Consider the following 14,640-nt stretch of genomic DNA (forward strand, 5'->3'; position numbering starts at 1 on the left):
TCATCCGGCAGAGGGTCTCCCATCCCAGTCTTTTGGACTGCTTATTTGAGCAGCATGAACTGTGTCGTTTGGATGAATTGATGTGCTCAGAGACCCCAAGTGCGACCGGCTAAGCGAAGATTTATCTGGACGAAAAAATAAATCTCCGCTTCTCGTTCTCGTCATTATAATATACTAGGCATCCTGAGACTCCTACTTCAACTTTTGAACGAGAACTACTCCAGCTCATCAGGTGTTCGACCCTACGCCGATAGTACATGATGGATTAGGGAATCCAAATGTCGATCTACACTCATGTGGAGTTTTCAGGAGCCCTTTCTGGATTGACAAAACGAGGATACCATGGCACTCGCCGCCTACGTCGCGATGATTTCGTCGCTCTGAAAGATGCTAGAGCCACACATGGTAACCTATCGTGGAACTTTTCAAGACCGGCCGGACAAGCATCTCCACTGAGCTCTGATTCCAGTGACTTTGTGACATGGTTATACTCGCTATGGAGCCTTGGCTACTACGTCGTTGCTGGCACTGAAACACCAGCTCCATCCACGGGTAGACCTTATTGGCTTTCAGGAAAGGGCTTAGACGTACTTTCATTGCCGTCGTACCAGCCTCCATAGCGGGCGAGCGATGAGCCAGGCAGAAGATATACTATAATGTACTATTAAGAGATCCGCCTGGAACGCGATGAGCTTGAGATACTCATGCAGTGTTGAGTTTGCAGATCTGAATGACAGCTACGAGCTCCAAAACGATGTGTCAGCGTCCAGCGGATTTCATCTAAGAAGGAGAAGCAATCCTTTTCCACCCATAAGGACAGAACTCCGGGCTTTTTGGTCGTGGCCTCAGGGGTCGAAGGACGCAGGGCTGGATCTCATCATCTCAGACATAAAGATATCATGGCCTGGGACTATGAAAGCCTTGGACCGCTTCGGAGAGAGCGGTACGATAGCATTTTGGCCCATGGATGACGGTTTCATCTATTGCCAGCCCCAGGGCAAGCAAAACCACCATAAAACGGGTTGATTCGAAGTCCTTCTTGAATAGCCACAGCCACTCACGAAAAGAGGCTTCCCGAAATAAGGGTAGAGGACAAGCCGCCACGTGATATAATTTCATACCGTTCATGGACAGTTTAAAGAAGGCCACTATTTCTGCCATCGTGTTCACGAGGTGTTTGCGTAACAGCTCGCGACTTCCAGAGGAGCACATTGGCTAGTGATATCCCTAAAGACGATCTCGTTATTCTAGGTCGAAGCGCCGAAGAGGCTTCCTTCCATGAAATGCCAAAGCGACGTTTTTGGACTCAGGAAAAGAAAATACTTCGTACCATTAATTTCATATGTGCACTTACTCTGGATTGCCGTAACCGCACATTAGTCTCCCAAAAGCTCTAATTTGGGAACAGAAAATGCCCTCCACACCATGCCTGGGTTGGTGTTCGATGCAGATATGAGGGGAGAGCTCCATTGCCTCCCTTATACGGTCGTTTGTAACCACCACAACACTATAGTGAGAAGTATGATAAGGATTCGCGATTGAATTGTGGCAGAAGCTCCTGAACCGACTTGGTATGGTCCCACTCAAAAGTGTATTTCATTCATGTTCCGTTCGTTTCACTCCATGGAGCGACAGCGACCCCACAACGCTGCACCATTTTACGTTTCGCCATTTCTTGATCGTCGACAAAGGCAACCAAGGCCTCGCCAGGCGACTCTCTGTTATCAGTGACAGGAGACCTGCATATGCTGCAACACCAATGGTGAACGACCACGGCCAACAACCCATATTCTTGCCCCAGGTCTCATGGTTTGTTGATTCAAAGAAATTCCGGAGCGCTTCTCTCAGCTAGGTGGGAGAAAAGCAAGAAACCCACTTTCCATGTGGGATTCTTGTACCTTGGTTGATTCCAGAATTGTGATTATTGGTGAGAACGCTTGGTGGATCAGCAAACCATGAATACTACTCCTAAGTATGTTCGAGTAGACTCGATAATACCCCTAACGGAACTTCCGATAGGGTTTGTTCCAGTTTTGCTCCAGAATCAGAACATCGTACAAATAGGAGCATGTTTGCACATTCTGTATTGCTTTGGCGGCCGATGTATTCTTAGACCTACGGCTATGTTTGCTATCACCAACTAGGGCCACATATGCCAGTTGATGCAAAACATTTTCTCAAGACTGAGGAAGCGTAGAATAATGCAGGCCTGTTCTTTGGCCAGCCATGAGGAAAGAAACCACAGTTTCCAATACTTGGTCCACTACCAAACGGCGATCCTATGTCTCTATGCTGTCCTTTGGTTGAGAGTGCAGCACTCATTCCTCTTCAACCACAGAGGTTACTGATCCAGAGTCACCCATGAATTTGCTCACCACCGTGTTGGCAAGTTAGGCCGCCATATTTTTTCAGGCTAGGTCTTCCGTCGAATCAGGAGAACATATACATCCTCTTCTGTAGATGTAGGCATGTTCGCCGAGGAGACCAAAACACGTCCCCAGTCTCATAGCGTACCGGAGAACTCTAATCTCGAAGGTCCCTCCGGTGAAACTCGTCCAAGACGTATCGGAAAACGGATTCGAGAATCCCGACACCATCCGCCGCATCGGTGCTGACTTCCGTGAAAGATATTATAAGACTAACGGTTTGAACTAATTGCAAGCCCCCCAAATCCAAGAAAAAACGCGCACATGGTATGGACTGCAATTATCTTGTTTTGTATCGGAATAAATGTACCTCAATATTCTTGGTAGGGGCTTATCTTCCCAGGATACTAGAACACTGTGTGCTTCATCCGTTAGAATAGCCAAGGACAAGTCCAGAGACCCGCGACCACATTAGCTCTTCATTGGTAACTTCTTGTTCCTGCGTGAGATCATAACTGTGCTTTCCCGTATTGATTTCAATCGAAAGGCAAACTCATGCGCCCACGGACGAACTCTGAGCGGCCGCAAGCAGACGTCCTCGGTGTTTTCGATTTCAGGCACCACCCATGGCGACATTTGTAGATACTCTCTTTTTGTTAAGGGCCAGCTTTCATGCTCAGTGGGAATTCCGTGATTTGGTATCCAGGACAGAATCTACATAGTATCGCATTTGCAAAACTTGGAGACAAAAGCCACCCATGGGTTGATGTTGGTTGGGTGTTGTCTACTTTGCGTGGATGGTCAAAGAAATGCCAAAGCAGATCATGGTAGCTTCTGCCATACTGTCTGTAGATAGAGGATCGATATTCACGTTGAGGGGAGGTTGCATTGCAGCCTTAACGCTTTGCATGAATTTTGCGCGATGTCTATTCCTTGACATGTTCCTGGGGATCTTGCGTATTTGTTGTCTCCAAATATTATGAGTCTGGATGATCCAAACCGAATGTGCAGAGGAGAGACCATGGGTCCTCTATCATTTTTAGGTGCGATGATTTTCAACTCATCCTGCCTATAGTGGTCTTCCATACTTTTTGAGTGATGGAACGAATACAAGGCCGACTAATCCGCTCACGCTGGCGCGAACTACGCCAAGGAACTCTCACATGTGGGCTGCTTTGAGCTCCTGAATCCCGGACGCCAGCACATAGTCTCTACGTCAGGATAGTGTGGACAAAGGTATACCCATAGATTAGAACAATGATGCAATTACTGAACGGGCCAATCCGAGGCGCATTGTTTGTTGAATTGCACTAGTCTACGCAGCAAGCTGAGTATTTTGTCCAACTCGACTTGTCATGCGTTCATGAGCTGTGTAGTACCACTTGCATTTTGATAGCGGGCCAAGTCTTTCAGCAATCTTCTTTTCACGGACTGCCTTTATTTCTCCTGGAAGAGACGATGCCTGGACACTGGTAACTGGCATCCCAACCCTAAGCCACGTTTCATAAAAGTTGCACACATTGTATTTGGGCCGCGGATACACTCACTCATAGACATTTTATCTTTGACTGCTCTGCTTTTGGTCCACAAGGAGTTTCGTAAATTAAAAGTTGCAGCGTTCTCTCAGCATTTCACGCCGACCACATCCCTGAACTATGTCACATACCCACTTCTGAGTAATCTGCACCAACGCATCACTCTCCATCGTATCCAATATTGGAACCTTGCTGCTCTACTTCATTTCAATACCCAATGCGCCACTTAAGCCCACACTCTCCAACGCCGCCTTAGTCACTACGCTCGTGAACGTAATGGTATGGAGATCGCTCAACGGCACTTCTGCATTATTCTCCTCAAAGTCCTCCACGATCCATTCCGCATCTTCTCTCGCAAGCGACGACGAGGTACCCGGCGCACTCGGCTTTTTTCTCATGCTGTTCCCCTTGCTCTTATTCGACAGGACGACCGTGCCCTTAGAACTGCCCCCATAAAGACAAAAGAAATCCTCTTTATGATGTCGATTTCCACGCACTAGAACACTCCGCCACATGCTAGGACCTCTGCTTCGAGCGTTATCAGCATCACCCAACCTAGTGATCTGGCAGCATGGATCAAAACGGTGGAGGTTTCGAAGACGGCCGTTGTACCGATTCACATATTCCAAGTAGCACAGGCGATATTCGATTCGAAATCTAAACCCTCCAAATCGAAAGCACCCAGTTGCATGAAGAGCGGCTTGTTGTTGTAAATCTGAAGCGAACCGATACTACATTAATAGAACCTATTCCCCATTCCAACCTCCGCTCCGTTAACAGCATGGAAAGAACTCCTATAGTGGCTGGCTATCTTAAACAACCAATCTCCTCTACGGAGGCACCGACGCGAAATAACATTATATCTGAGATCGGAGCCCCACAGACGTGGCCCATGGTGCTGACATGTTTGATTGACCGGAAACCGCTACTCCCATAGCTTTTTTTCTTCATAGAGTTTTTAACGTTGGAAATATACAGCACCCTGCTGAGGAAAGCGGCCATAGACTTTGAAGAATCCACCTAAGAACCAAAAGCGATGTCCCTCCGACATGTATTCCCTCTTTGGTCGCCAGCTTCGTCGCGATACGAAGAGTCCTATCGGCACTTGATTCAAACTATACCCTGAATTCTAAAATGGGGGCACCCATACTTCTCCATGAAACGAAGTCGCGAGAGATACCAAGCCACCCAACATTATCTCCTTTGATTTTTGATCGACGCCATGATACATTGACTTGACTACTTCAATTTCGGATAGATAGAGAAGTCCGCCAAGGAACATCCCACCATAATGGACACCAACCTGGCGGTATAACCAAGCTCAAAGTGCAATCGACATGTTTAGGATAGCTAGGAAAGTTCGACAGCTTCGGGATCATTCGACGGCATCCTTGGAGATATTGACGTCAAACCTCCACAGGACTTAGTTGGGAATGCACTCATTGTATCAGAGCCGCCAATTTTGTGATCATGCTCTGGCACCAGCAATATTTACGCCATTGAGCTAATTGTCTCGAGAACTCTGGTCCCATTCTACTAGTATTACCAAGAGATCGACTTTGAGATCGTACTGCACTACGCTCTCTAAGGTTCGATGGAACAGCCAGTCAAAATCAGCGTGAGAGCCGCCAAAACGTTTTTGATGGTCGCCTCGTTCACGTATTCCACGGCGACTACCGAGTTGGAGTTTGCAAGTCAAAAAGGGTTGCGAAGAATTCGCCCAAAAGGTGAAGCCACAGAGGATTGTGGCCAAAGAGGGAGCTCGGCAGACATCGTTGTGCTGGTCGAGGAATTTCTCGTTGACGACTTCGGTCCCATAGTAGACGTTTTGAAACGTGTTGAACTAGAAACCCCAAAACAGTCCACCAAGGAGCACTCATGAAATGAAGCGCGTTTCAATTTCAACCAAACCCAAAGTATAGACAGCGCTGATAATATCTTCTCGGCGGTCGGTGATGACCTGTATAAAAAAAGCATCCGACATGTGACTGCGTTACCCCACACGCAGCGCAGCGGCAATAGAGTCACGCGAGGCACACTTTTGGACGCTGAATAGCACTGGCTGGAATGGCCTAGCTGCTAGATAGCGGGCCAGTGAAGAGGTAGCTTAGTCTCCATGTCCTTGAACTTGGCATCGTGTTTAGCTGATCTCGGACCCACGCGCGTGACTTTAACTTTGAGACAAGCGAAAGATGCGCCACGGGAACACTCATGGCCACAATATGCTCACAGTCTGAAATCGTTCCAACTAGTGGAAAGCCTCCCGTATGTAGCTGATTTAGGATGTGTTTGGGCGATAACTCTGATTTTATGACTCCTTTCGACTTACGAAGTTGGCGCCAACGTTCTAACGCTTTGCCCAGGAAATTGCCATAGTTCATCGTACTTTGATATTCAGCTTTAGGGACGGACTATAAAGTTCTACCAGCATGACAGCTGCTCTCAGACCAGGAGGACGTCCGTGTAATTATCTTTTAGCTGGGTATATATAGATATCTACCGGCCGGGGTTCGTAAAGGTCCATGGTCCTGGATTCTGAGGGCGTAGATGCTGACCCTAAAAAGCACCCAGCGCGTCCAAGATGCCGACTGCATGAAGTAGCCTGGTTCTCCGTTTTTGACAAGGTACGCTGCACGTTTTGAAGCAAGATCGTAGTGGGTGGAAATAAGACGTGCTCGTAAGAGAGTGGATGCCATTTAGTTGAATCCGTCAACGAGCTGGCCTTTCCAAGAAACCACATTCGTTGCTAGCATGGTCTGCTATAACAAAACACGATCTACACCAGTTTGAGCTACCATATATTGCGGGTTGGTCGAAAATTCCCCTATCCATGGGGGATGTCTTCATTAATGTTTGCTCCGAAGTTGAACCAGCTCTTACACAACACCACTGGGAGACTCATATCTTATGAGGATGAACGCCCTCGGCCAAGCCATATGGGCGGTGTTGCAGAGTTGAATTTAGAAGACGGTCCCCATCAATCTCCTTATCACTGTTAGAACTGAACTGCTTGATTTCCGAAACTCTTCTTCTCTTCCTCGACACTACACGACGACATCCAATTCCATGGTATGCCATGCGTGCACCGCATCAGTGACTGTCTGATTGCATGTTGGAAGATACTCGGCCACACCCTCCTCGTCAGACTACTGTTTGCAGGGAGTTGACTTCGAAACCGCCCAATTCTCTCAAGGCACCTCATGGCGTGCTGTCATTGGGCACTATGTTGCTGTTAGTCCAAGCTCCATCGACCGTTTCTGTGTCACGTTTTCAAGGCAGTTCCCAAAGCTCTACCCCATCTTCAGTCAAAGTCCAAGTTCATATCAGAGGTAGCTTTAAAAAGGGTGGATCCTTAAGAGACCATATGCGTGCTTCAAACATGCCTTTTAGAAGGATCCAAATCACGCCAACATACCTAGGACTCAGCTTGTATTTGGAAGCGAGGACCACAATCCCCCTCATCTTTTAGTGATTTGCCGGAGATTGACATCTAGAACTTCCCAATCCTTCCAAGCGGCCACATACCAGCGGAGATTGCGGAGTTTCAGATCCCAACATCGCTCAACGAGCGGTCGTGTTTCTACTAATATTGGGCGATATTACTCTTCACGTACTATAAGTCTACATAGAGATCTCCGCAAACGGATTTTAAAACGACCTCACTCTGCCAAGACACCACATTGGTGGTATGACGTGTATGTTTGGAACAAGGTAGAGCGACTCTGACATACTCTGAGAACCCGTAGCCGTTAGTCGCCGAAATGCTCACTCCATTGCAAATGCGGAAAGTTTGTTTCGATATCGAAGTACCGAGGAGCTTCCACGGCATTGCCAATTCCCGAACAGAGTAATGAACTTAAGGCCAAGGAGGATGGGCACGAACATGGGTTTGGAGCTTTTGGAATTTGATCGAGGCGTTGTCCTCTCCATTGACCTGTGCTCACTTGTGATTTCTGACCCCGAAGGGCCCGGAAAATTCCATGGCATTGTGCATTGATGTGGCACTATTCTGTACCCAGATCAGAGTCCTGCTCACACGAACCGCTGGTGGATACGCGTTTACACAACTTCCGCCCATCGATGAGTTGGTACATAAATTTAGATTGGGTTGCCTAGGGTAAGATTGAGTGGTTCAAGTGTGATCGGAGGGCACATGAGAGTTGTTATTGTTCGATGGTCTTTTTGCCCTATAACATAATGACTGACGCAAGAGAGCGGGCAAAAACATGCCTCCTGAACCTATACCGGTTGCTGCGGACAGAATGACGAAGTAAGCTGTACTCTCCATATTTATTATGCGTATAACGGGTCTTGACTTCCCGATTCTCGAAGGACCCGACGCCAGGACATGACCGCTCAAAGTGTCGTTGCCGTGCTGTTTGCACGAGAATCCGTAGTCCCCTCGCATTGGTGAGTGATCGGACTTGGTTTTGGTCGACAAATCCGTCCCGTCGTCCTGCCTGCAAAAGCATTAGACCTGCTGAACGACTAAACTCGAGGAAAGTACCCATAAAGTGTTTTTCTAGTACATTATGATAGCGAAACCCAAACTCCGCCCACAGATCCACTAACCCTAGCTGTTAACCAATAAGACCCCGGCACCGCCTCCATAACTTCGTGCCATAATGGACTAGAATTCCGGAAGGGCTAGTCTTAGCACATTATGGGTATTAGTTCACGATATTTATCGATGGGTGCGTGATAGAAGCCAACCTCCATACACATCAAATCTTAAACGTTCTCTTAATCGACAACTCTCTTCCCATAGCAGATTCTGGAATGCGGATTTTGATTCTCAAACCAACCAATCTCAGACTCTAAGATAGCACTTATCAGGTGTCTTATAGCGTAACGTTGTAGCCTACGGTAACGGTTGCAACGGCTCCAAAGTTGATTCCACGCACACCCACCCTCCTAGGTCATAACTGTGGAACCGCTTTAATGGCGTCCTAGAGTGTGTACCGGACTCATACCATTGGGCAAGGGTTTGTGTACAATCACCGCATGATTTGACGGTGGGAGAATCTTGATTTGGTCTAGATGCTTTAAACTGTACGTCGAACGATGTCATAGAAGGGTACCATACGGCGATGTGACGAGCCGAAAGCTCGGTGTGTGCCTAAATACTTCGAGAAGTGAGGAGGAGGTCGCTCAACAACCCCGTCTCCATTAGTGCACATTTTCGGACTTTTGACCGGCCAATCAACCACTTCAGGACAGCGCTCATAACCAGAGTTCAGGATACGTTTGTAATGGAACACCACCTCCACCAACATTAGCCATTGTTTTCTGCTGGTTTTGCACGACAACCCCCTAGTATCAAAGAGACCCGGTAGTTTGGCTCCCAGAACAACCAACTCCAGGACGTCGGCCATAAAATTCCAGGAGAGGAATTTTTGGATAGAATCCATCTCGACCCACATGGTGATTACGCTAGAGCGAGGGCGAGACTACACCTCCCCATTCATCTGGTTCGTGGCCCAAGTTGAGTCCAAACTACCGAGTCCAAGACTGCGCCCATCATTTGATGCTTGATTATGTTGCAATAGCCTTCACAATCCGCCCACATAAATTGCCATCCACATGCTTTTGATGCCCCAGCTCTCCGTAATATCCACTTTAGTCGTGTTATGGTGTTGGACGACTGAGTTCTGGACACACTCATGACATACATTGCTGGGGTAGTTTGACAAGACTCAACCTAGCCAACATGCAGACAAGACTGCTTCTAGTTGATAGGACCAAAGCCGGGGACAGCACTCATAGCTCGTTCCGCAACTAGTTTTCGATGGAACCAAGCTCTACCCACTTAAGCGGACGCACGGCTTTGTTTAATTGCACACCTCGTCATAAACCTGAGCGGTTTCTGATTTGGCCCCAAACAACCGAGTGCAGGCCACATCCATATAACGGTACAGTACTAGGTCATAAGTTCGGGCACATGCATTTATCGCAGTTCCGGCTCCACTTTTGCTCAATCGACGCCACTGTTAGGAGTACCCCAACTAGCAGGTAATAGCGTCGCCAAAAGATAATCTAATATCCACTGCGTTGGCCTTGACATCGTATGTGGAGTTTTGAAAGCCTGTCGGGGTACCCCAAGCATTTGCAAGGAGTGCTTAAACTTATGTCTTGGTACTGTAACATCAATTTGGTTTGGCAAGTCTTAACTTTGCTAACATGCACTTTACGATATTCTGTAGTTGATGGGACTAAAGCCGGGGACAGCATTCATAACATCCAGTGAGCTTGGTTATTGACGGAATCAGGCTCTACCCATTTTGCTGGTAGTGCGGGGCCAGTTGATTTCACACCTCTCCATATGCCCACTAAGTTCCTGATTTGGCCCCAAACGAGCGAGTTCAGGGCACAGCCATACGACGATAAGGACGGTTCGGTTTAGCAAGTCCCAACTCTGATAACATGGAAAACTCCTTTTCGCCGCTTGGTGAGAAGACGAAGGCCGAGGACAGGATCCATTGCGCTTCTCGGTAAACAGAGTTTTTGACAGAACCAGGCTCTACTTACATGGCCATCAGTGCAGCCATGGCTGATTCCACACCTCTCCATAATCTGCACCAGTTTCTAGATTGGTTCAAACGACCGAGTGCAGGGCACAGCCATCATGAAAAATTTGGACGTGTTTGACAAGTCCCAACTCCACCAACATCGGCCTATTTCAGTATCGGTTTTGTTGATAGACCAAAGTCGGGAACAGCACCCATAATTCCTTACAAGCTGCTGTTATTGCAACAGAACCAAGCTGCGCGCACATGATCCTACCACACATCGTCTTTTGATCCCGCCTCCCCATCAGCTTCTCATTTGGTGCTTTTTGGTTCCAAAACCCCGATCTCAGCACCTCAGCCATGTCGAATCTTGGCAGTAGTTGTTTAGAGCAAGCCCGAACTCCACCAGCATGAATATACGCACTGTTCAATGCTGTCCCTAGCACCCATCATTCCTGGCCAATTGGTGTAGTATTGCGACAGAAACCCAAACTCTACCCACATGATCAGCGGGTCACAGCTACGATGATCCCACACTTCCCCATACTGTGTTTTGGGATCGCGTTTTGACTTGGGAAAGGCCAGATTCCAGGACAGGACCCATGAACATTCTTTCATAGCCGTTGGTGATATCGCGTCAGTTGGTTGACTCCGCGCCCCCATAGTATTGTCGATTGGTCGATTTTGCTCCCAAACAACCGAGTCCAGGACAGCACCCATCACGCCTTGGTTCCTAACCTTGTGATGAAACCCAAGCCTCCCCCAACATCGAAGGATTACGCCGATGACTTCCGATACCACACCTCCCCATGCAATTGTGATACGCCTTCTTTTCATTCCAAACCGCCAAATCCGAGACACCCACCCATATTTTCAGCCCCTGGTAGAGTTTAACGCGGTAGAGCCAATCCAACCTCCCCCAACATTCCGATCTTTCCTTCGCCAGTCAACGACACCACCACCACCCACCTCTCCATTGTGGTCTATTCGTGTGTGGTTAACACACTCCCACACTCTCCCCACCACCCATGTCTTGATCCCCATCGGCATCTTGATCAAACACCCACCACCTCCTCCTCCACCAACACGAGCACCTTCTCCATGGCAGAGTTCACCACGATGTCTTCCTTTCCCCACCCTACCCTCCCTCCATCGGGCTATGATATAGAGTGCTTGACCCCGCAGCCCCAACCTCTTCCTCTCCCTCTGCCTCTCCTCCTCTGCCGCCTGTCTCCGCCCTCCCCCAACTCGAGGGGAAGGCAGTGTTATATACCTCCCGCGCGCCTCCCCAAACGCCCGCGTGCGCCGATATCGGTCGCGGGTGTTCCGCGTTTCGCCGGCGGAGGACACGTAGATTACACGGCAACGAGGGGGAGAGGGTGTGATAGCGGAGGAACGAGGAGAAGTGGGCGAATAGGAATAGAGAAGGAGGGGGATGACGAGGCAGCGCGGAGATGGAGGGTTCCGGGAGCGTGTGATACTACGGAGGAAAAAGGAGAAGGGAGCGAATGGGAGGATGTGAAGGGGGCAGGGTGACTACGCAGCGCGGAGATTGAGAAGACCGATGGCTCGTGATGTCGGAAGAAATAGGGGAAGGGAAAAGGGGGATGGCCACGTCGCGCGGAGGTTGGGAATGCCGATGGCTTGTGATAGCGGAAGGAATAGGAAAGAGAAGCGAATGAGAGGAAGGGGAAAGGGGAAGATGACTATGTTGAGCGGAGGTTCGGATGCCGATGGCTTGTGATACTCGAAGGAAGGAGAGAAGGGGGTTGGATAGCAAGAGGGGATAGGGAAAGATGACTAGGTCGCACGGAGGATGCCGATGCCCTGTGATAGCGGAAGGAATAGGAATGAGAAGCGAATGAGAGGAGGGGGAAAAGGGGATATGACTTCGTCGAGCGGAGGTTGAGGATGCCGATGGCTTGTGATAGCGGGAGTAATAGGGGAATGAAGCGAATAGGAGGAGATGACTACGTACCGCGGAAGTTGAGGATGCCGCTGGCGTGTGATATCGGAGGGAGAGCGAAAAGCAAGCGCATAGGAGGTGGAAGATCGGTAGGACGATAGGATGTAAGATCCGCGATGGGGAAATTCATGACTGGAAGTGTATCGAACACAGAGATGTGTGGCCTAGCGCCTGTGTGAGAAGCGATGAATGAGTAGGAATAGAGGTGTAGGTGCACCGATTAGATGACCGGTAGGGCGATCATGCATCCATCCACACGTTCGTCTCCAGAAACCAATCAATTCATTCCGCTATAACTATCGGTAGATCTTTAGACCTGCGCCATGACTCCAATCCCATACACAGCCTTCCTTACACAATATACACAATCTCCTATTGCTTCTTCTGCCCTGCCGGGCCCATTTCTTTGCTGAAAGCGAAGTACGACACTTCGAGGCTCGTGAGAGCAGTGATACCGACGTATAGAATGAGGAAGAGGGGAACGACAGCTGTAAGGCCCATGAAGAGACCTATCACGACGGCATTAGCTTGGAATGGTAAGGCATAAGAGGTGGAAAGTACCTGGGGAAAGGAACATGTATTTCTCGAAAAGACCGCCCTCCAGCACCTTCTCATTCGCGTGGCTGTCGACGTCTCGTTTTAATTCGATGTTGGTGGTGCCTAGGAAAGGTTCATCCATCTCGTATGTCTGTGCCACGACCTCTTCAAGCCCATCTCTGGGCGTTGTCACATAGATGACAGTCCACTGCTCGTCTTTCATGTGGTTGTGGATGAAGTCGGAGAGGAAAGCGTCTAGGTAGCTATTAGCTTCAGCCTTTATAGTGACGAGTGAGGAAACTAACCGTTCTCAGCGAGCTTCTCGGCAGAGTCCTGCACCGGGAGGGCGGGAAACACTATCGTGATGACTCGCGGGCTTCCGCTAACCCTGGTTTGGTAAGCTGTGTGATCCGACAGGTCCTCTGTAGATATTTATCAGCTTCAGCGTCAAGGCGGATAGGAAGAAGGGCCCGTACTGATGTTTATCCATTCAAATGTTCCTTTGCATTTCTCGCCGATAGTCATCTGTATTGTCTCTAGATAGACCTGGCCCACGACCTCTGGCACGACTATGCTCTGTTTGATCTGGGGATCGCTTCCGTCCAGCCATCCGGAAAGGTAGGGCGTGGACTTGTCGTCTTGATAGTCGCATGTGGAGGCGCCGAGTTGGTGGACGACGATGTAGTTATGTGGTGTCCCCGATGGCGCACATTCTGCGAGTGACCGCTTGAGATAGGAATTGAGCGTGTTCGCGCTGAGAAGCCGGGGGCTGGCGTTATCGAAGGGCTGGAGTTGGCTGGAAGAAGTAATTAGCTTGAGGCCTGCGGAGGAGCTCTGGGCGGCCTACTCGGTGTTGGAGAACAGGAAGAAAGGAGACGTGTTCTGGAAGGCAGAGACGGCGCATGCAGATGCGAGGGCAAACGCCCCGAGTGATCGGACTGCCATGGCTGGGTATCGTGATGGGGGTGATGGAGGAGGCCCAGTTCGCGATGAAGAGAGCTGGAACAACACTTTCGCCGGCGGCCGACGCGCCGGATGACGCCTGCCACGCTAGGCAGAAAAAGGTGGCACACGCAAGCATTTCAATACCGTCTACCTTTGTAAGGTGGCCCGGAGAGCTATCAGGCGCTCCAAACCCGGTATTTCATGAGTACGAAGGAATTCGCTTTTTTCGAGCAATCACCCAGAAAGATACGACCAATTCGGCAGCGAATAGAGGCCACCACAACGATAAATGATATTTCGAAAGGGTCTAATTTTTCAAAGCATGTAAAACTGCATCCCGCAGGTCCATTAGAAATTTATTTCAAGTGGTGGGTGGTCTACGCGTGCACCAGGGCACTTGGAATTTGGTGATGCGTTTTCGCTTCGTGCTCAAAAAAAAAACGAACTCCTTCGTAACAATAGCGTATTAGAGGACCTCACGCGGTGCCAAATAAGTGTATATAAGCACAGAAACAGCTGTGTGATTACTCCGATCACGTGATAACAAGAATGGAGGACAGAAGACGTCGATTCTATGTAGGAATCTAGCTAGGCTATATACACGTAGGGAGGGCCCGTGCGGCCCTAAATATTAACTAGATCTATAGTAGGAAGGCCTCCTAGTATAGATCTACACATCACGTGTATAGAAACCTATATATCACGTGTCTAGCCATCACGTGCCCGAATATCAGCCGGACGCTGAGAATTCCACAGCTGGAGTGTATACACACCTCATGGAT

At 49.0% G+C, this 14,640-nt stretch overlaps 4 protein-coding genes across 4 annotated transcripts; 1 reads left to right on the top strand and 3 right to left on the bottom strand.

Moving 5' to 3' along the window:
- Positions 1-4,098: 4,098 nt before the first annotated feature.
- On the bottom strand, positions 4,099-4,416 carry BDZ99DRAFT_476128 (uncharacterized protein; the record flags this gene model as incomplete). Its single annotated transcript, XM_033722040.1, has 1 exon — positions 4,099-4,416. The coding sequence occupies one exon, from the start codon at positions 4,414-4,416 to the stop codon at positions 4,099-4,101; it is 318 nt and encodes a 105-aa protein (XP_033576850.1).
- A 5,667-nt stretch (positions 4,417-10,083) lies between these two features.
- BDZ99DRAFT_498135 (uncharacterized protein) lies at positions 10,084-11,247 on the bottom strand (the record flags this gene model as incomplete). The annotated part of the gene is made up of 2 exons (XM_033723559.1): positions 10,084-10,779; positions 10,835-11,247. 2 exons carry the CDS (start codon positions 11,245-11,247, stop codon positions 10,581-10,583), a joined length of 612 nt encoding a protein of 203 aa, XP_033576851.1. The 3' UTR covers positions 10,084-10,580.
- A 132-nt stretch (positions 11,248-11,379) lies between these two features.
- BDZ99DRAFT_299264 (uncharacterized protein) lies at positions 11,380-11,990 on the top strand. The gene has a single exon (XM_033714179.1). It carries the CDS (start codon positions 11,512-11,514, stop codon positions 11,944-11,946), a length of 435 nt encoding a protein of 144 aa, XP_033576852.1. The 5' UTR covers positions 11,380-11,511; the 3' UTR covers positions 11,947-11,990.
- Positions 11,991-12,495: 505 nt separating this feature from the next.
- Positions 12,496-13,913, bottom strand: BDZ99DRAFT_442222 (uncharacterized protein). Its single transcript, XM_033717802.1, has 5 exons — positions 13,761-13,913; positions 13,390-13,709; positions 13,219-13,335; positions 12,938-13,168; positions 12,496-12,885 (listed from the first exon to the last, which is right to left on the bottom strand). The coding sequence occupies exons 1-5, from the start codon at positions 13,856-13,858 to the stop codon at positions 12,749-12,751; spliced, it is 903 nt and encodes a 300-aa protein (XP_033576853.1). The 5' UTR covers positions 13,859-13,913; the 3' UTR covers positions 12,496-12,748.
- Between the last annotated feature and the right edge of the window lie 727 nt (positions 13,914-14,640).

This window comes from Mytilinidion resinicola, assembly GCF_010093595.1.
Source record: "Mytilinidion resinicola strain CBS 304.34 unplaced genomic scaffold BDZ99scaffold_9, whole genome shotgun sequence".
NCBI classification, from domain to species: domain Eukaryota; kingdom Fungi; phylum Ascomycota; class Dothideomycetes; order Mytilinidiales; family Mytilinidiaceae; genus Mytilinidion; species Mytilinidion resinicola.